This window comes from Jaculus jaculus, chromosome 3, assembly GCF_020740685.1.
Source record: "Jaculus jaculus isolate mJacJac1 chromosome 3, mJacJac1.mat.Y.cur, whole genome shotgun sequence".
NCBI lineage: Eukaryota > Metazoa > Chordata > Mammalia > Rodentia > Dipodidae > Jaculus > Jaculus jaculus.
This window is the reverse complement of record NC_059104.1, coordinates 149,734,949-149,757,335: the sequence shown is the minus strand read 5'-3', so window position 1 is coordinate 149,757,335 and position 22,387 is coordinate 149,734,949. Positions and strand designations below refer to the sequence as shown.

Below are 22,387 nucleotides of genomic sequence, written 5' to 3'. Positions count from 1 at the left end.
GTATGCATGTGTGCATGCCTGCACGTGCATATATACATGTAGTACTGAGGACTGAATTCTGGATCTTACACATGTGTGCTCTACCACTGAGCTACAACCTCATGGAAAAACATTTTTGGTTTTTTTGTTTCGTTTTCCCTTAAGATTGGGATTACTATGTAGCCCCAGCTAGCCTTGAACTTGTGATCTTCCTGCCTCATCATCCACAGTGCTTGGACTGTGTACATGCACCACTGTACCTGGTCAGAACGATTCTTTTTTTTTCATTTTCTACTTCACAAGAACCCAGGTTGAGAACTTGCTGTACTTTAATGTGTTACATTCAAGGAATAAGACACCGAATCTAATACTGTCATAAATAAAAAGGGAAATCAGTCATCAAGGGCTCCAGAGTGAACAGCATTTTCATAACTTCCATGTTTATCATCTTTACTTTCTGGGTGTAACTTTATAAGATCATCAATCCGAAGAATGGTAATGGCAGCTTCTGTTGCAAATTTCAAACTCTTCACTTTGACTATGGTGGGTTCAAACACCCCAGCTTGCTTGTTGTCCCGTGGCTTCCCATTGACCAAATCAAGACCAATCCATTTCAGATTTTTACGTTCTGGGTTAACTTGAGCCTCGTTATGAAAAGCTCGTAATTTAGCAACAAGGTCTGTGGCATCTTGGGCAGCATTCACTGCCAGTGTGTTAGGAATAACAAGAAGAGACCTTGCAAACTCTGCAATAGCAAGCTGCTCTCGAGACCCCATGCTGGTTGCGTAGTTTTCCAGGTATATGGAAAGGGCTGCTTCTACAGCACCCCCACCTGGGACCACAGATTTTGACTCCAGAACTCTCTTCACCACACAAAGAGCGTCGTGTAAAGAGCGCTCCATCTCATCACACATGAAGTCGTTTGCCCCACGTAAGATAATTGATGCCGATGTACGGGCCTTTGTATTTTTGATTAAGATCAGTTCGTCATCACAGATTCTCTCCTGTACCACCTCTTCTGCTTGTCCCAACATTGTAACTTCAAAAGTTTCTTCACCTTCCAAGTTGGCCAGGGTTGACAGTATAGTTGCTCCAGAAGCCTTGGCAATGCGCTTAAGGTCCTTCTTCAAGACTCTTCTAACTGCCATAGCACCAGCCTCCACAAAATACTTCAGACACATATCGTCAATCCCACCAGTGGTAAGAATTACGTTGGCACCAGTTGCCAGGATCTTCTGAATTCGCTCCTTGGTGATATCTGACTCTCTCTGTCTAATTTGGTCCAATTTCTCAGGATCTGTAATAATAACCTGTACACCAAGCTTCATCTTTGTTTTCTGCAGACTGAAGTCAAGACAAGCAATTTTTGCATTAACTATTCTCTTGGGCATACCCTGAGATCCCACCACACAGTTGAGTGCTTAGCCATTGATCAGCATGCTTTCCATCTGACTTCTCCCATAGGCTTTCAGAACATTAACCGAGTTGACTGGATATCGAGGCTGGCCTCTTGTGTCTGTGTATTTAACAGCAAGTACAGCATCCACTACCATGTTGGAGAAGAAATCACCATTTACTCCAATAATTTTGGAAGACATGGATGTCTTAGCAGCATTAATCAGGCAATCTCTTCCAAGTTCATCTGTGTTAATAATTAGATTTTCACTGATATAGCGCACTGCTTCCTTGCAAGCAAGTCGATAGCCACTAATAACTGACGTGGGATGAATTTTCTGTTTCACTAATTCATCTGCATTTTTTAGAAGTTCTGCTGCAATAATAACCACCGAGGTAGTTCCATCTCCAACTTCCTTGTCTTGCAGGTCAGCCAGCTCACAAAGAACTTTAGCTGCAGGATGTTCAACCTCCAGTAACTTCAGGATGGTCGCACCATCATTAGTGATCGTCACATCACCAATATCATCCACCAGCATTTTATCCAAGCCAACTGGTCCAAGGGAACTTTTGACAATATTGGCAATAGAAGCTGCAGCCATAACGTTCTGGGAGCGGATCGCCTCCCCAGTGCTGTGGTCCCCGAACACCGTCTGACTCCGCTCACAGCGCAAACAGCCGCTAGGGATCTCCGCTCCAAGCAGAACGATTCTTTTTTGCTTTCTTTTATATATACCAATGAAAAGTATACTTAAAATATCAAAAACAGGGGCTGGAAATGAGTTAGTGGAGTGCTTGCCACTCATGCTCAAAGCCCTGAGTTCAATCCCCAGCACCACATAAAACTGAGCATGGTAGGGTATTTTGTAATCTCAGCACTTAGGAAGTAGAGGCAGGAGAATCAGAAATTCAAGGTCATCCTCATCCACATATTAAGTTTCAGGCCAACCTGGGCTTCATAGGACCCTGTCTTTAAAAAAAAAAAAAAATGAAAACCTCATTCAAAATATTTTTTGCTGTATGTATGTGTGCTTGCATGGGTGGGTACATATGTGTGTTGGCGCACATGCACGTGTGGGGGCCAGAGGCTGGTGTAGGATATATTCCTTGATTGTTCTCCATCTTACTTATTGAGTCAGGATCTGTCATTTGAACCGAGTGCTTGTCAATTTACCTAGTCTACTTAGCCATCTTACCCCAGCAATCTCTTTATCTCCACCTTCCAAGTTCTGGGATTACAAGAGAGCTGCAATACCACTCAGCATTTACGTGGGTGCTGGGGATCTGAACTCAGGTCCTCATTCTTGTACAGCAAGCACTTTACTGACTGAGCCGTCTTCCCAACCCCAAGATACAGGGCTTCTTATTAACAACAATGATACGCCAGCAATGTGGTATAGCTACTGAATGTTAATGCAAATATAGGTCAAATTGATTAGATCTATGTGTCTACCTTAGAGAGGAAGTAATTCCCCTGTAGAAAGGTGAAGAATTTAGCTGCAACTTTTCAGCATGTCTCTCAGATGTTGTAGCTTTCAGAGGATACATAAAGAGTTCTAGGCCAGGCGTGGTGGCGCATGCCTTTAATTCCAGCACTCCGTAGGCAGAGGTGGGAGAATTGCTGTGAGTTCAAGGTCAGCCTGGGACTACAGAGTAAGTTCCATGTCAGCCTGAGGTAGAGTGAAACCCAGCCTTTTTTAAAAAATTTTTTTACTTATTTATGAGAAAGAGAGAGCCTCAGGACTTCCTGCTACTGCAAACATGGGTATTGGGGAATTGAACCCAGGTTATCAGGCTTTGAGAGAAAGCACTTTTAACCATTGAGCCTTCTTTCCAGTGCCAATAAATACTTTTTTTTTTTTTCGAGGCAGGGTCTTACTCTAGTTCAGGCTGACCTGGAATTCACTATGTAGTCTCAGGGTGGCCTCAAACTCATGGCAGTCCTCCTACCTCTGCCTCCTGAGTGCTGGGATTAAAGGCATGTGCCACCACACCCAGCTTCAGTCTCTTAAGTGGGTGACTTCCCTGACAGACTACTGCTCTAACTCATTTGATGGGCAAGGCAGGTCCCTATTAATTGACAAGGCTAAAGCCAAATATAGTTTGGATTGGATTAAGGTTTGATACCACAACAACAACACTGAAGTTAGGCTTTGATAATCATTGTCCCTAAACTAAGTCCACGTGGTAATTAAGAGGTTCAAGTCAGAAGTAACTCCTAAATTGGCAACTGTGGATAAAAAAGATAGGTGGAACAGGAAGTTTAGACATCATTCCAAGGGCTCTGTACTTTGGGGAATACTTTCAAAAGGTCAAGGTCTCCATAGGCTAAACTCCCAGAGCCCAGCCAGGCATTAAGTGTGTTCAAAGGCCCCTCAGTAAAAGTTTTATGTTTTCAAGTATGTTTAACACATATCCTTGTAACTGAGACTTACTTGAACTTCTGGTTCTTCTGTCTCCACCTCCTGAGTGTTGGGATTACAGGTGTAGACCACTATATCTCATTTATAATGTGCTGAAGATCAAATCTTCATGTATGCCAGGCGAGCACTATAACAACTGAGTTAGGTCCCCAGCCCTGTGGATATATCACTATATTAACAAAGAACCATCCTTGTTTCCTTGACACTAGGACATCTTTCTCTTAAAATTACTTCTCTCTTGGGACTAGGGGGATGGCTTAGTGGATATTGCTCACTGCTGAAACCTGAGTACCCAAGTTTGATCCTCAGACCCCATATAAAAAAAGTAAAAGCCTGGGGCTTAGTGGTTAAAGTGTTTGCCTGTAAAGCCAAGGGATCCCGGTTTGACTCTCCAGGATCCATGTAAGCCAGATGCACAAGGGGGCACATGCATCTGGAGTTCGTCTGTAGTGGCTGGAGTCCCTGGCACACTCATATTCTCTCTCTCTCTCTCTCTCTCTCTCTCTCTCTCTCTCTCTCTCTCTCTCTCTCAGATAGATAAATAAAATATATTTAAAAAAAAAAAAGCCAGATGATGGTGAGATGGGAGGCCGAGACAGGAGAATTTCTCAGAAGCTCTTGGCAAGTGCACCAAAAAGAGCACTACATTAGAGTGAGATCCAAAGAAACCCTGCCTCAAATAAAGTGGATTGGCAAGGATGGACCCCAGAGTTGTTCTCTGCCCTCCACACACACCACGTGACCCACACTCGTACACACACCCGCTCATGAACACATATACACATGTATACAAACACACAAACATACATTTAAAAATAAAAAAAAATGGGCTGGAGAGATTGCTTAGTGGTTAAGGCACTTACCTGTGAAGCCTAAGGATTCAGGTTCAGTTCACCAGGACCCACATAAGCCAGATACACAAGATGGCACATTCATCTAGAGTTCATTTGCAGTGGCTAGAAGCCCTGGCATGCCCATTTTTTCTCTCTCTCTCTTAAATAAATAAAAGAAAAAGTTAAAATTTTAAAAATTACTTCTGTCTTGAAGCTGGGTGTAGTGACCCATACTATAATCCCAGCATTTGGGAGGAAAGTTAGGAGGATTGAGAGTTCAAGGCCAGACTGCACTACATAATGAGTGATAGGCCTGCTTGAACTCTGTCATAACAAAAAGACTACTGGCAAGATGGCTCAGTGGATAAGTGAGTACCTAAATTCAGGTCCCAGAACCCATAAAACTGGATGCTGTGGCTGGTGTCTATAATTCCATTTCCTCCAGTGGATGGGGTGAAGGCAGAGACAGGATGCTTATCCAGAAACTTGTGGGTCAGGTAATTTAGAGAGCACGGCAGTGAACAGTGAGAATGAAACCCTGCCTCAGGATGCAAGGTGAGGATCAACAGCTGAAGCTGTCCGCTGACTTCCGTGACTCATGTGCACCTGCACTCACAGGAGCTCTCCCATGCATTGTACAGCCTCCAGTAAAAAATAATAAGTGACAAAAAGATTACTTTAATCCCAGCACTCAGGAGGCAGAGGTAGGAGGATCTCTATGAGTTGGAGGCCAACCTGAGACTACAAAGTAAGTTCCAGATCAGCCTGGGCTAGAGTGAAACACTACCTTGAAAACCCTTAAAAAAAAAAAAAGAGATTACTTCTGTTTTGGGTAATCAGGAATTATCTTTGTATTAATTGTAGCTCTGTATTTAGATACTTTTGTATAAGTCATATTTCCTGAAATATCACATGAATACAGCTTAAAACCATTAAATAGCTCATATCCCAGGTATTATTTGGCTCCTATGAAACTAGAACTCTGAAAGGATAAATTTTGCATGGAGGGCAACATAAAGATTATATGTTATTCGCTTCATTAAAATATTGTAATTTTTTGGTTTTTAAAAATATTTTATTTATCTGTTTGTTTGAGAGAGAGAAGCAGGTAGAGAACCAGGGCCTCTAGCCACTGTGAACAAACTCCAGATGCATGCAACACTTTGTGCATCTGGCTTTATATGTGTACTGAGGAATCGAATCTGGGTCCTTAGGCTTTGCAGGCAAGTGTATTAACCGCTAAGCCATCTCTCCAGCCAGTGTGTGTGTGTGTGTGTGTGTGTGTGTGTGTTTGAGACAGGTTCTCATTTTGTAGCCCAGGGAACTCATTCTGTAGTTCAGGGTGGCCTCAAACTTAACATCTGAAAAATATCAAGAATATACCCTTAGCATTCTTTAGCAAAGGATTTTGGATTTATTGACCATGGATTTATCTTGACTGTGTTTAAACTTTCATGTGCAACCTTTGGGAAGTAATGAGTGGCATGTTTTCCATTTCCATTTCCATTTAATCAATACCCTTTTTTCTCCCAAAACTCAAGGGTTGCATACTCACATGCCTAACATAATGATTCAGGGAAATGATCTGGGTATCTTATGTTAAACATAGGAGAGTGGTGTCTTACTTATAGGAAGGAGCATATCTCAGCTTCAGCCTGTTCTTGTCACGTGGAAAGGTGGGCCAATGTGGCCAAGATGGTCTGATGTTTCTGTACAAGCCTCAAATAGAATTTTTATACATTGAGAACCCAAAGTGGGATGGAGAGATAGCTCAGAGGTTAAGGCACTTTCCTGCGAAGCCTAATGACCTAGGTTCAGTTCCCCAGTACCCATGTAAAGTTGGATGCACAAAGTGACACATGAGTCTGGATTTTGTTTGCAGGGGCTAGAGGTCCTGGTGTGCCCATGTAGCGCTCTTGCTCTCTCTCTCTCCCTCTCTCTGCTTGCAAATAAATAAATGATAATACTAAAATTTAAAATATTCTATGGAAAGTAAAATGAGTATCCCACAGCATGTCAGTTTACTTCTATCTTAAATATACCACTTTTACATTTCTTTTTAAAAAATATTATTTACTTACTTATAAGCAGAGAGAGAGAGAAAGATACAGAGAGTGAGCGAGTGAGAGAGAGAGAGAGAATGTGTGCACCAAGGCCTCTTTCTTTCCACTTGCTCTCAAACTCCAAATACATGTATACTTTGTGCATGGGGCTTTATATGGTTACTAGGGAATTGAACCCCAGGCTGACAGACTTTGCAAGTAAGTGCCTTTAGCTGCTGAGCCATCTCTCTAGCCCCTCTTTTACATTTCAAGTGTACTCCTTGGTTTGGGGGATTTGATATATGAAACCACAGTCCCCTGATTCTCAGTTTCCTAATCGTGACAATTAATACATTAAAGACTTGTATTTTGAGGTTTTTTTTTTTTCCCATAGTGTGAGACTTCAACCTGGTTCTTTAAAGACTGTTTTTAATAGATTCTGTAATTACATAGAAACAGTGTCACATGCTACATCATTTTATTTACTTTGACACACAATGCAATAATAAAATTAGATACTCGTTCTTTGGGTCTGTGGACATATCTCAGTTGATAGTGTACAAAAAAAATGTATTATAGAAACTTAGTCTTTTATCTGTTATTAGTTATTGTTCTTGAGGGTGAGTGACAATTTCATGGTCAGAGGCCAACTCTTCTCCTCTCTCTCCACAGCAGTCATTTCATCAAGCTGATAGTGTTCGCGGAACCCGCCACCATGGGCTGGTGGAGAGGCCAGCCCGGAACCGTTTCCACCCCCTTCACCGAAGGCCTGGGGACAAGCCAGGGAGACAAATATCCTTTTTTGCTATCTGAGGGGAGTGTGAGTTTTGAATGTTTGAGACCTTTTCAAGATTTCTCTTACCAGTAGTTCTCTTGTGGCCTCAAAATCTGCATTTTATCTGATGAATGGAGGAAATAAAAGTGAAGGAATTCACAACTAGAACCATCTCTACAGCCAAATTTGGAAACCATTGGAGTTGCTTATGAAGTTCTGTCTGATGAAAAAGACTGAACACAAACAACATGAACTTCTGCCCCATGGCATGGCAGGTGTTCTCAGCATTTTCTTTAGAAATCAGCTGTCAAGCCTGTCTTTGAATCAAGTAAGAGAAATTTAGCCAAAACAGATAGGCTGATTGATGTTATTTATGTTTCGATTGACCTGACAAACTGCTTTTGAAACTTAAAGAAGAAACCTCCTAAGAGTTCTCTTTGTAGAGTTTCTAACTCAATAAATGACAACTAAAATGTAAACTTGGTGTTTAGGAAAATTCTTACACAGAGATGTGTACTTTATGGCAAAGTGTGTGTTACTAAGTAGCACTAAAGGAAAGGAGCCAGCAAATTCATCTGACAGTTGTATTTAGGCAGCACTTGGTGGGGTGAAGGAGTAGGATGGGGGTTGTATTTTGCGGTGGGACCAGCACTGTGCTCAGGACTTTGGGGATATAGAACTGAGCTGGGTTTTGTGGAGAAGGACACGGAAGTATGCCAAGGGGCCTCCTCTCACTTCACTCTTTTCAGCACAGGGGTGGAGGGAGGAGCAGAAAGGCGGGGTGAGTCTCCTTGCAGAAAGCTGAATTCCTGGCAGTGATGGTAGAGTTGGCTTCATAGACCTAGAAACCAGGAAGTGGGGGAGGGCACTCATGTTTACTGAGCACCTACCCATGCCAGGCACTGTGCTGGGCAATTTATGTGTCATTTAGTCCTCGGAACTCAATGAGTCGTTTATTTTTTTAACCCCTATTTTCCCATGAGAAATCTGAATGTCAGAGAACCCATTCCACTGCTGTGCCTGAAGTAGCCTAAGCTGGGCCCATGCCATGACAATGAGCCATGCACAAGAGGAACCCGCTGTGAGGAGTTGTGGGGGTGCACTTTTCTTGCCCTCAAGGTCCTTCGAATTGTAACTATTGCGAAGCAAAGATGATGATTCAGAGAAGGCTGATTTCTTTCCTTTCCTCCCCGACAGACATACCTCATGTGGTCCACAACAGTGCATGACTTGTAGTTTCATACATGATATGGCCATCATCAGGGAACACAGAAGGTCACAAATTATCTTGAGAACTCTTTTCTGGAATGAGTGATACTTTTGACACAATGCAGAAGTAAAAGGAACTGCACATTAGCCAGCTAGCACATGTGGGTGTGGAGTAGCACACCAGACAATTGTCTAAATTGCTTGGAATTTTCAAGCAAAAGACTGAATGTTTTTCTGAGTGATTTAACAATGTAGACGCTAGGGTGTAGCTCAGTGCTTGCTTGCCTGGCATTCTCAAGGCTCTGAGTTCAAGAGAAAGTTGTTTTTTTTTTTTTTCTGATGGTATTGCTCAGTGGTTGAGAGCCTAGCATGTGTTTAATTCCCCCCCCCCTCCCCACGAATCAAAGAAAGGGAGGAAGGAAGGAGAAAGAGAAAGCAAACAAACAGATTGCAGGCCAGCATGAGCTACATAGTGAGACTCTATCTCGGGAGGGGGGGAGGGGGAAGAGGGGGCTGGAGGGATACCTTAGTGGTTAAGGTGCTTGCCTGCAAAGCCAAAGGACCCAGGCTCTATTCCCCAGTACTCACATAAAGCCAGATGCACAAGGTGGTGCATGCATCTGGAGTTTCTTTGCAGTGGCTGGAGGCCCTGGCCCCTAGCACACACATTCTCTCTATATATCTGCCTCTTTCTCTCTTCTCCTTCTTTCCCTCAAATAAATAAACAAATAAAATATTTATAAAAACTGGGCATGTTGGCACACGTCTTTAATCCCAGCACTTGGGAGATAGAGGTTGGAGGATCGCTGAGAGTTTGAGGCCACCCTGAGAATACAGAATGAATTCCAGGTCAGCTTGGGCTAGAATGAAACCCTACCTGGAAAAATTATTTATATAATAAATCCTACACCTCCTCCAAAAAATACAACCCAACACTGTATATCTTAACTTCTCAATTCCTTCTTGCTTTTGGTGATACTCTTTCTATATTTTATATTATGCATTTTTGCTATAGATCCATGTATATGTATGCATATATGGCCATCTCTGATATTTTTTGAAACGAGTATAATATAAATATATCTACATATATACAACTTTATCAACCAAAGAAATACAAGGTAAAGGAGCTGAGAAAGAAAAAGGAGAATTATTCACTTGGAAATTATTGATGAAGTGTCTACCAGTGGTCGGTCAGGCACCATTTTGTGAACATATCAGGGGCATATAACATCCCTGTCCTCAAATTGATTATAGCCAGTGGAAGGCAGCTAGGTTAGCAAGCGGTCATAGCACACTGTGGTGTCTGGAACTAAAGAAGGTGCCCAGGAGTTGTGTGAGCACACAGAGAAGCAGCTTGAGCCAGTTTAAGGGACAGAGAAGTCATCCTGGAGGGATATCTGAGGCCAGAGAGATAAGTAAGAAGTAAGGGCATGGTGTGTCCATTTATTAACAGATATTCATGGAGCCCCTTCCCTGCACCCAGGCACTGTCTTCAGCAGTGATGACAAAGTAACAATTGAGATACTATTCCTTCCTTTTTGCATTTAGAGCCCTTTGGGAGATGACAGGCGGCCAAGTGGAAAAAAAAAAAAGAAAAGAAAAGAAAAAAGAAATAGAGGAGACTGTAGAGAAAGAAGAAAATGAAAGAAAGAAAAGAATGAAAGGAAGGAAGAAAATAAAATGACAATCTTATATAATATAAATTGTAAATATCAGAAATGAGGTGGTTCAAAAAGGAATGATCTAGCAGAGGTAATAGAGTGTGCAAGACCCCAGAAGAGACTGCATCCTGTATTCAGGAGATGCTGTCTACCTCTGAAAGGACCCCAAGGGATAACCTGACTCTCAGTCCATTTCTGAGAGAGCACCAGCAAAGCTTGGCAGCTCCTGAGGGAAAGGACAGCAGAAACTGAATGAATATTCAGATAAAGTTGTTCGCCAGAGAGTACGAGTCTGATTCACTGATATGAGCCATCTCTCTGTGGTTTTTTCCTAAGTCCCTAATTGGGATCGTGGACCTGGACATCTGCTGATGCAAAGAAAGTTCTTTAGTCTAGGGGTGCCCACTAATGAACCAGTGAGTCCCTTTGAAGAATCAGGAGACTGTGAACACAGGTGAAAATAAAACATGGGATGATTTGACATCTCGGGTGTTACCTCATTCAATATTTGGAGGAGGAAACCTGAGTTCTTTTCTTTCCTGGCCTTTATTATATTGGTTGTAAAATGATGCTTTTTTTTTTTTTTTTTTTTGACATAAGGTCTCACTCCATCCCAGGCTGACTTGGAACTCACTCTGTAGACCAGGTTGACCTTGAACTCACAGTGATCCTTCTATCTCAACCTGAATGCTGGGATTAAACATGCATGCCACCGTGCCCAGCTAAATGTTGCATTTAAAACTGTTTCCTTCACATTTGTCTAATACTTTTTAAATGAGGTTTTACAATTTTGAATGAGAAAACAGGTTTGAATTTTTATTGGTACAAACAGAAAAAAAGTGATTTCGAATTCTCTTATTGCAGTTATTTCTTTGCTTGGATGTTGTTTTAAGATGGCAGACAGGCTTTGATAAGGGTCAGCCCGGGACACTGATCACAGATACGATGAACATTACCCAACAAATACTTCAGCTTCCCGCCAGAGTGGGCAGCCACAAGGAGTGGGCTCAGACACAGGAGATGCCTTCTGCAGTAGGCGGCCATATTGCAGAAATGGCCAGGGCAGTGGGCCATGCTGTTGGCATATGTTACCATTGCAAATACCAGGGCATTGCCAGACTTGGCTCTGGCCAATCCTCGCCACCTGCAGGCAAAGGCTGTTCCTGGCTGGGACTGGGTTGGGGAGCTCAATCTAGAAATTTCTACTTTTGGCAGGAGTCCACGCCTTTAGAAGTCCTTCTCCCTCCTCACTTTCCAAGAGCAGCAAACCAGCTTCATCCTGAACATCATCCTGTTGAGCTTCTGAACTATTTCCATAAATTTACAGCAAATGAACATTTATTTATTATACAGAGAGAGAGAGGGAGAGGGAGAAGTACACACACATACACACACACACACGTGTGTGTGTGTGTGTATATATATATATATATATATATACATACATACATATATATATGTGTAGAGAGAGAGAGAGAGAGAGAATAGGTGCACCAGGGCTTCTAGCCACTGCAAACAAAATCCAGACACATGAACCACCTTGTTTGTGCATATGGCTTTATGTGGGTACTGAGGAATCAAACCTGAGTCCTTTGGCTTTACAGACAAGTGCCTTAACTGCTAAGCCATTTCTCTAACCCAGTGAATATCTTTTGACCCGTGAACAATACATTAAAAAAGAAAAGGTACGCTAGAGACTCAGAAATAGTCCCTTGTACTGGGAAAAGTGCTTACTACACAAGCATGAGGACCTGAGTTTGGATGCCCAGCACCCATATCAAAGTGCAGGCATGGCAGTGTATACCTATAATTCCAGAACTGAAGAAGTGGAGGTAGGAGAATCCCCAGGGCTTGCTGGCTAGCTTAATATAGCCCAAACAGTGACCTCTAGGTTCACTGAGAGACCCTGCCTCAAAAAGTAACACGGAGTCAGGCGTGGTGGCACATGTCTTTAATCCCAGCACTCGGGAGGCAGAGGTAGGAGGATTGCTGTGAGTTCAAGGACAGACTGAGACTACATAGTGAATTCCAGGCCAGCCTAGGCTAGAGCAAGACCCTACCTCAAAAGGACAAAAGAGGGCAGGCTGGAGAGATGGTTTTGCGGTGAAGCTGCTTGCTTGCAAAGCATAAGAACTCATGTTCAAATCTCCAGGTCCCACATAGCCAGACACACAATGATGCAAGCATGCAATGTCACATATGTGCACAAGGGGCACATGCATCTGGAGTTTGTTCACAGTGGCTGAAGGCCCTGGAATTCCCATTGTCTCTCTGTCTCTGTCTCTCTCTCTCTCTCTCTCAAAAATAAATTTAAAAAGGGGGGTGCTGGAAAGATGACTTAGCAGTTAAGATGCTTGCCTGCGAAACCTAGGGACCCATGTTCAACTCTTCAGGTCCCACATAAGGCAGACACAAAGTGATGCAAGTGTGCATTATTGCACATACACACAAGGAGGCACACATGTCTGGAGTTCAGTTATAGTGGCTGGAGGCCTTGGTGTGCCAATTCTCTTTTCCCTTTCTCTCTCTCTCTCCTTTCTCGTGCACGTGCATGTGCATAAAAAAGGCCAATCTGTTGGGCTTGCCTCAAAAAAAAAAAAAAAGTAACATGGAGAGTAATCAAGTTAAGTCATCTGACATTGACCTTTGGCCTACACATAAACATTGCACACATGTGCATGCACACCTGCATGCATACACACTCAAAAAGAAAAAGAGATGGAGGGTCTGAAAGAGATACAATTTTTTGTTATTTTTACATTTTATTAATTTATTTATTTGCAGGGGAACTCTAGATGCATATGCCATTTTGTGCATTCTGGCTTTATGTGAGTACTGGGCCATGGAACCCAGGCTGTCAGGTTTTGCAAGCAGGTACCTTTTTAACTGCTGAGCCATCTCTCCAGCCCAGAATATTTTTATTTATTCATTCATTTATTTTAGAGAGAAAATGAATGAATGAATGAATGAATGAATGAATGAATGAATCAATAGGTTGCCAGGGCATCTTGCCCCTCATATGCCACTTTGTGCATCTGGATTATGTGGGTACTGGGGAACTGAACCATGGCCAGCAGGTTTTGCAAGCAAGCAAGCACATTGTTTAATTGCTGAGCCGTCTTCCCGGCCTGAGATCTGGTAAGGTTTTGTTCGTTTGACTTTTGTGTTTTGCAGGTAGGGTCTCACTCTAGCCCAGGCTGACCTAAACTCACTTTGTAGTCCTAGGCTGGCCTTGAACTCACAGCAGTCCTCCTACCTTGGTCTCTCTAGTGCTAGTATAAACAATGTCAAGATCTGGTTGCTTGGGTCTTTTAAATTTTGTTTGTTTATATAGGAGAGAGAGAGAGCGCATGTGAGATCACACACCAGAGCCTCCTGCCACTGAAAACTCCAGGTGCATGTGCCACTGTGCATCTGGCTTTACATAGGCATTGGAGAATTGAACACAAGCCTTTAGGCTTTGCAAACAAGCACCTAAACCATTGAGCCATCTCTCTAGCCCAGGATTTGTTTATTTATTTATTTTATTTTTTGTTTTTCGAGGTAGGGTCTCACTCTAGCTTAGGCTGACCTGGAATTCACTCTGTAGTCTCAGGGTGGCCTCGAACCCTCAGCAATCCTCCTACCTCTGCCTCCTGAGTGCTGGGATTAAAGGCGTGCACCACCACACCTGGCTTTGTTTATTTTTTAAAATATTTTTTATTTACTTATTTGCAAGAAGAGAGAACAAGTGCATGTAGGCATGCCAGGGTTCTTGCCATGGCAAATGAACTCCAAACACATGTATCACTTTGTGCATCTGGCTTTATGAGGGTACTGGGGAACCTGGGCCTGAATTCTGTTTTATGAAAGGAAGAAAGACAAATGTTTAGAACGAGCAGTCTTGAAGAGATGCCTGAAGCCCTGTCACAGTTAGGAGCCTCTCCCCTCTAGAGTGTGCCTGGCTTTAATTATTTAGAACACAGATTTATAGGACACTAGTTTTTGAAATTCATGGCCTGTTAAATTTGACAAACACTAAGCTGGGTGTGGTGGCGCAGGTCTTTAATCTCAGCACTCAGGATCGCTGTGAGTTCGAGGCCACCCTGACTGAGAATACAGAGTGAATTCCAGGTCAGCCTGGACTAGAGTGAAACCCTACCTTGAAAAACAAAAAGAAAACAAACAAACAAAAAATGATAAACACTATGCTCTCTCTCTACTTTTGGAGTCTTACGGTATAGAGTGGCTTTGAGAAATTCTGTGGTTAAGAAACTTCCTATCTTCAACTGAGGGTTTCTAGTTTTTACCTAACATCCACATCACCTCACAGGACAAGGAAACACTGACCTTGAGAACTTTAAAGGAAAAAGATCTGATTTCAGAATCCCACATGCAGTGTGCTTACCTCATGTGTGAGGAAAATGGAGGATGAAAGACTTGGAAAGATCCCACATGGAATACCTCTTCCGAAGTTTGACTAAGATATATTCAGGAGTGTTGTAGTTAAACAAGCATTGCGGCTCTGGAGGCTGGGGCAGGAGGATTACTCTGGTTCAAGACCAGCATGCACCATATAGTGAGTTCAAGGCCAGCCTGGGCTAGAATGAGATCCTGTCTGGGTGGGGGATGGGGTGTGAGGAGCATAGTTAAATATCAAGGAACAAGAAAAGTACAGTAACAGTAAAGATGTGGCTTAGAAAATAGGAAGGAACCAGTTGTAACTAGTTTTATGTATTAAATCTGATACTAGAATTTGTCTTGTTGGGTGGGCTCTGTTAAGCATAGTCCCAGTTCACTTACCTTGCCAGCTACTTGGAAGGTCATAAGCTTGCCCTACAAACTTGTCCCTTGCAGGAGACAAAGTTCCAGAGCACAGAGGAGAAAATGACCAACCTCCAACAGCCTCCAGGCTACCTCTAGAAGACAGTTAAGATTTTTGTTTGTTTGTTTTTCTTTTTCTTTTTTTTTTCTTTTTGTTCATTTTTTATTTATTTGAGAGTGACAGACATAGAGAGAAAGACAGATGGAGGGAGAGAGAGAGAATGGGCATGCCAGGGCTTCCAGCCACTGCAAACGAACTCCAGACACGTGCACCCCCTTGTGCATCTGGCTAATGTGGGACCTGGGGAACCGAGCCTCGAACCCGGGTCCTTAGGCTTCACAGGCAAGCGCTTAACCGCTAAGCCATCTCTCCAGCCCTGTTTGTTTGTTTTTCGAGGTAGGATCTCACTCTAGCCCAGGCTGACCTGGAATTCACTCTGTATTCTCAGGGTGGCCTTGAACTCATGGCAATCCTTCTGCCTCTGCCTCCCGAGTGCTGGAATTAAAGGTGTGTGCCACCATGCCTGGCCAGAAGGCAGTTATGAAGCTCTCCCCTAGGTGTGCTTACCACATGGAGACCGGAAACCAAGAGAAGAACCTAAAGTTAGACAACACCAAAAAAAAAAAAAAAAAAAAAAAAGAGAGAGAGAGAGAGAGAGACAGGGTGACTTGTTTTGACCTTCCCTGGCTCAGAACCCCCACCCATTGTTGGTAAATGGCCAACAGATATCCTCTTATCAGCTGAAAGAAGAGCTGCTCCACTTCTTGGAGAAGAGTGAGAGCTAATCCCTCACCCTCCTGAGGCTCCAGATTGGAGGCCCCTTGTGGATGGGTGAACTCAAGGTTTTCCTGTGCTGACTGCAGGGACTCAGGGAGGAGGGGCACTGGGATGACTAAGCAGACGTGAAGGCCCCTCATTAAATGCAATAAAGTAAAACAAGAGGGACACAGGAGAGAGTGAAGGGTGTTCAGGTGGATTTTAGGTGGAATGTGAGCTGTCTGGAGCATTTTTGGAGGACAAACCAAACAGGCAGGTGGGAATTTGGACTTGGGATCCACAGGAGCTGTAGGAGCCGGAGGCATAGACTTGTGAGGCACGGCCTAGAGCCGGCCACAGCGGGACCATGAAAGCAGGGGTGCCGGCTTTGCCACCTGAGAGTGGGGCATCAGTCTCCGAGGGTGCTCTGAGCTCCCGTTGTGGCTGGTTTCAAGGATTCTGAGTCCCCAGTGGATGTGGGCTGGGACAAGGAGGTCACAAGACCACAGGGAACACCCCAATAGAAGAAGGTGAGGGAGTAGCCAAATATCTCACAGAAGGATGAGAGTGTGGTAATGTCTTTTTTCCTTTTTTCTCTTCTTTCCTTCCTTCTTTTTAAAGACATTTGTATTTTCCTTTATTTTTAAAATTTTCTGTTCATTTATTTATTTGAGAAAATAAGAGGTGGAGAGAGAGAATGGGCATGCCAGGGCTTCCAGGTGCTCCAAACAAACCCCAGATACATGCACCCCCTTGTGCATCTGGCTTACATGGGTACTGGGGAATCGAACCTGAGTCCTTAGGCTTCATAGGAAAGTGCCTTAACTGCTGAGCCATCTCTCCAACCCTCTTTAATTTTTTTTGAAGCAGGATTTCACTCTGTCCTTGGCTGATCTGAAGCTCAGTATGACCTTGAACTCATAGCATTCCTACTACTTCAGCCTCCTGAGTGCTAGGATTAAATGTGTGTGCCACCCTGCTTGGATGTTTTTCTAATTTCAATTTCTAAAGTTGGGCATGGTGGCGCACACCTTTAATCCCAGGCAGAGGTAGGAGGATCACTTTGAGTTTGAGGCAACCCTGAGACTACATAGTGAATTCCAGGTCAGCTTGGGCCAGAGTGAAACCCTATCTAAAAGATAAATAAATAAATAAAATTCAATTTCTACTTTGCTCCATTGCTGCCACCTCTTCCTTGCTTTTTTTTTTTTTCTTTCCTTGTTTAACCTTTTCTTTATCCCTCATTTTCAAGCTTAACTAGATAAATTTTACCGCCTAAGCAGAAGGCACTCTGTGGCTTGTGAAAAACTATCCTGTGTGCATCTTCTGTTTGTATTCTAGCAACCAGCAGGCACTCTAGAATTGCCTACTGAGTTAAACAACAAATGCAAGTATAGAAATAAAGGTTTTTTGTTTCTTTTTTTTTTTTTTTTCTGTCTGCAGGTTGATCTTTAGGACATCTCACTGTTGAGTAATTAAAACCACCTGATTGCAGTTTTCTTGTTCTTCTTTTTCTTCTCCCCTTCCCCCCCCCCCACCCAAGTAGAGTCTTATTCTAGCCCAGGCTGGCCTGGAATTCATTCTGTAGTCCCAGGCTGGCTTTGAATTTACAGCAATCCTCCTAACTCTGCCTCCTGGGGATTAAAGGTGTGTGCCACCATGTTTGACTTCTTTCTTTAAATAATAATAATAATAATAATAATAATAATAATAATAATAATAGAGATGGTTTAGCAGTTAAAGCACTTGTCTCTGAAGCCTAAGGACTCATGTTCAACTCTCCAGGTCCCATGTAATCCAGACACACGAGGTGATGCATGCTCACAAGGTCACCCATGCCACAGAGTGGCACATGTGTCTGGAGTTCAGTTGTAGGGGTTGGAGACCCTAGTGTGCCAATTCTCGCTTTCTCTGATAAAAAAGATTAAGATAATTATTTATTTTTATTTGAGAGAGACAGAAAGAAACAGGCAGAAGGTGAGTATGCATATGTATTCCAGGGCTTCTGAGCACTGCAAACAAACTCCAGATGCATGCCCCACTTTGTACATCTGGCTTTACATGGGTACTAGGGAATCAAAACCTCAGGCTTTGCAAGCAAGTGCCTTTAATTGCTGAACCATCTCTTCAGTCCCTGGATGCAATTTTCTGACATCTTTAGAAGTACAGACCTTCTTCTGGGTTTTCCTATATATAGTTTACCTATAAGCTTGTAGCATTAGGTTCTGTTGGTGTCTTTAGATTTTTAACTGTCTACCATGTTAAAGGAGACAGAACTAAAAAAAAGAACTGAGGGATCATATCTTCTAGATATTGGACCTTTTGTACATATGAAAAATGTCAAAAATTTACTACAAATCTATGTCGTAATATATGTTGAGCAGGCTAAAATGCAAAAGTACTAGAATTCAACATTGAAATACTAAACATTTGATCATTATGTCTAACTTGGATCATCAACACTATTTAATTGGACAATGAGTTTTAAGGTAGGCAGTGTTCTAAGAAACATGCTAAACTCCTACTTCACAAAACAGCTTTTGTGAGGAGAGATTAATCAACTTCTACAGAAAGGAGAAAGGCAGACAGTGTCTCCTCCCTATTGGCTTTGCCAACTACAATCCTGATGTGCTCATGCCTTACAGGGACTCTTACTCCCTCAGCACCTTGGTCTCTTCTCTCCCCTGCTGGCATCTTCTCTGTACCTCAACGGTGAAGCCTAATAGTCAAGTTGAAGAAATATGTCTCTGGAAAAATCTCTGTGTCATTGCATTAGCTCAGGGTCAGATCAAGAACTAAGATAATGAGGGCAGGACAAAAAAAAAATGAATACCTAGAAAATGAACCTTGTAATTGTAATGCTTTTTTGGCAAAGGACACATTTTACACTGATCACTAAGATCTCACGAGTGTCCATGGTTTCCTAATTCCAGATCCTGTATTCACTTGATACCCAGCCCAGGTTCACAGGGCAGGTCCCCTTTCCATCCTATTTCCTCCTGAGCCCAAGCAAGCGCTACTTCTTTTCTAACTCCCATCCTTCTTGTGAGTACACCCCAGGCACATAGCTTCTATTTTCTGGGGTCCTTGTGCTAGTTCACTGTTTTCTGAGGCAGTGTGGCTCAAGTGCCATCTGGAGCTTCAGAGTCACTGACTGTGGATTTGGCTCCTGACCTCCATGCTAGCTGTGGGATCTTAAAATGCTCAACTTTTCTAGAACAGAGCCTCTGTTTCTCCAGCCATGAAATGAGGATGGCATCATCTGCCTCCCTGAATTACTAGGGTTACATAAAAGCATGAACTCAGGAGCACATAGTAGGTGCTTAGTATAGCCAGTCTCAGGCAGCTGATGTTTTAATGTATATCTTTATCTTCTGTATCCCTCCCTTAAGAAATAAAGATTTGGAAACTGGGTGCTATGGCTCATGCCTATAATCTCAGCACTCTGTAAGCTAAATTAGGAGGATGGCCTTGATTTCAAGGCCAGCTTGAGTTAGAGTGAGTTTCTGGTCAGCTGAAGCTAGATGAGACCTTGCCTTAAAAATAAAGAGCCAGGTGTGGTGGTGCACACTTTTAATCCTAGCACTTGGGAGGCAGAGGTAAGAGGATTGCCATGAGTTTGAGGCCACCCTGAGATTACATAGTAAATTCTAGGTCAGCCTGAGCTAGAGTGAAACCCTACCTCAAAAAAAAAAAAAAAAAAAAAAGTAGAAAGGAAAGGAAAGGAAGGAAAGAAAAAGAAATAAAAAGGATCGGGGATCAAAGGCATTATTACTATTGTTATATGTGTTTTTTATTGACAACTTCCATAATTATTGACAATAAATGATGGTAATTCCCTCCCTCCACTTTCCCCTTTGCAACTCCACTCTCCATCATATTCCTTCCCTCTCCCAATCAGTTTCTCTTTTATTTTGATGTCATCATCTTTTCCTCCTGCTATGATGGTCTTGTGTAGGTAGTGTCAGGCACTGCAAGGTCATGGATATCCAGGCCATTTTGTGTCTGGAAGAGTACATTGTAGAGAGTCTGACCCTTCCTTTGGCTCTTAAACTCTTTCTGCCATCTGTTCTGCAATGCACCCTGATGAGCCTTGGAAGGTGTGATAGAGATGTTTCAGTGCTGAACACTCCTCTATCATTTCTTCTGAACACCATGGTGCCTTCTGAGTCATCCCAAGTGTTTACTGGGAAGTTTGGTGAGCATAGTATATACATTTAGCCAGATACCAGCAGACGTTACACCCATAGGCCTCATGACTTCCTTGTCATAGGCTTTCAGTATCAGGGATGTATTCCCTCCTATGGAGCAGGCCTCCAGTCCAATTAGAGAGCTGTTGATTTCCCCCATAACAGACATGCCACTATTGTACCTGTTGGCTCATTTGGCCTGGCTGGCATTATTGATAATTGCTAGATGTATATTGTTTAATAAGTGACATAGAAGACAAAAAGAATAAACTTGAGCCAGGCATGGAGGCACACGCCTTTAATCCCAGCACCCAGGAGACAGAGGTAGAAGGATTGCCTAGAGTTCGAGGCTACCCTGAGAATACAGAGTAATTCCAGGACAGCCTGGGCTAGTGTGAGACCCTACCTTGAAAAATAAACAACAACAACAAAAAGAATAGGCTTGGATTTGGTGAAAGTGCTTAGGAAATGAGCCAGGACTTCAGGGAAGCTATGTCTACACAGGGAGGAGAGGACCTGGCATTAGCAAAGGGAGAGGCGGGAAAGTACAGGAAAGAACCCAGACAGCTAGGGCAGGCAAGGGCCTTGTGGCCATATTGTAAAGCACCATAATTATCAAGCCAATAGGATCTGATTTTGCTTTACAGGCTGAAGAAAATCATTGATGAGTCTTTTTGTAAGAGGAGAAAATATGATTAAAATTGTCTTAAAACAGTCCTGTAAGTGCAATTCACTAAATTGATACAAACCTGTCTGCTGGTATTCTGTCTCATTTGGCTCTCCATGTATTGGAAATGTGTCCTCAGGCATGCTAAACCCGATGAGCAACACAGAACTCATAAAACAGAGCCTTTGACAGCACAGGAATATATATTTCTCTATAGGTGTAATGCAGCTGTCTTGATTATAACTAATAGGAATTCATCTTAACTTGGAAAAGGGAACTTGTAGTCAGGCATGGTAGCACAAACCTATAATCCTAACACTTGGGAAGCTGAAGCAGAAGGTTTGCTATAAGTTCAAGGCCAGCTTGGGCTACACTGCAAATTCTAAGTCAGCATGAGCTACATAGAATGATCCAGTCTCAAAAAATAAATAAAATAAAATAAAAAAGGTTGAGCATGGTGGTGCACACCTTTAATCCCAGCACTTGGGAGGCAGAGGTAGGAGGATCACCATGAGTTCAAGGCCACCCTGAGACTACATAGTGTATTCCAGGTCAGCCTGGGCTAGAGTGAGACCCTACCTCGAAAAAAAGATAAGAAAAAGGAAGGGGCCTGGAGAGATGGGTTAGCAGTTAAGGCATTTGCCTGCAAAGCCACAGGACCCAGGTTCAGTTCCTCAGGACCCATGTAAGCCAGATGCACAAGGTGAAGGATGCAGTTTGTTTTCAGTGGCTGAAGGTCCTGGTACACCCTTTCTGTCCCCTTTCCCTCCCCGCCCACAATCTATCTGCCTCTTTCACGCTCTCTCAAATAAGTAAATAAAAATTAAAAAAAAATAAGAAAAAGGAAGGGTATTTTTAAAAATTTATTTGACAGAGAAATAGGCAAAGAGAGAGAGATAGAGAGAGGGAGGGAGAGAATAGGCGGGTCAGGGCCTCATAGCTACTGCAAATGAACTCCAGATGCATGTGCCACCTTGTGCATCTGGCTTACATGGGTCTTGAGGAATTAAACCTGGGTCCTTTGGCTTTGCAGGCAAGTGCCTTAGTGGCTAAGCCATCCCTCCAGCCCAGGAAGGGTATTTTTTGTTGTTTTACTTTTCAGTACTAGGGATTGTCTTGCACATGCAAGACAAGCTTTAACATGAACTATATCCTTAGCACCTTTTTAAAAAATTTTGAGACAGGGTCTTCCTAACTTACCCACTTTGGCCTCAAACTTGACACTTTCAGCCTCCTAAGGAAAAAGAAAATTTACTAAAAGCTCACAGACTACTGCTGGGGAACTGTATATCATTAAGCCTCTATCTCTGTGGTACTACCTCTGTGCTAACTTCTTGTATAGGCAAGCTATCTCTCCAAGAGGAGCCACCCAGATACCTCCATTGGGAGTACTCCTTTCCTCTCAAAAGCACACTGTCTCTCCTTGGACCTGTTTCTGTCATGAGACCATCTCTGAACCAATCACTATTTCCAAGGGAATAAGGTACCTTGACTAAAACTAACTAGGCCTGAGTCCATCCATCCCATAGGACAAGAGAGGCTTGCATAGAATGATACCTTAACCAACTTTGGGATGGGAGTAGAGGCAGTTCTTGAAATAGAAGATGTTGGGTAGACAAGAAAAGAAAGAGAAAGAAATGCCCTACATGA

The 22,387-nt window shown here is 42.9% G+C and overlaps 1 protein-coding gene and 1 pseudogene across 4 annotated transcripts in view; one reads left to right on the top strand and one right to left on the bottom strand.

Annotated features, from left to right (window-relative positions):
- The window catches only part of Crtc3 (CREB regulated transcription coactivator 3), a 142,707-nt gene that overhangs the window by 70,794 nt on the left and 49,526 nt on the right, over positions 1–22,387 (top strand). For 3 of the 4 annotated variants that reach the window (XM_045145054.1, XM_045145052.1, XM_004658204.2), the window contains exon 3: positions 7,345–7,464. In XM_045145054.1, coding sequence (XP_045000989.1) covers positions 7,345–7,464 — 120 coding nt within the window. The remainder of the gene's footprint in view (positions 1–7,344; positions 7,465–22,387) is intronic. The other variant, XM_045145053.1, reaches the window with a different exon arrangement.
- LOC123459312 lies at positions 286–7,214 on the bottom strand (annotated as a pseudogene).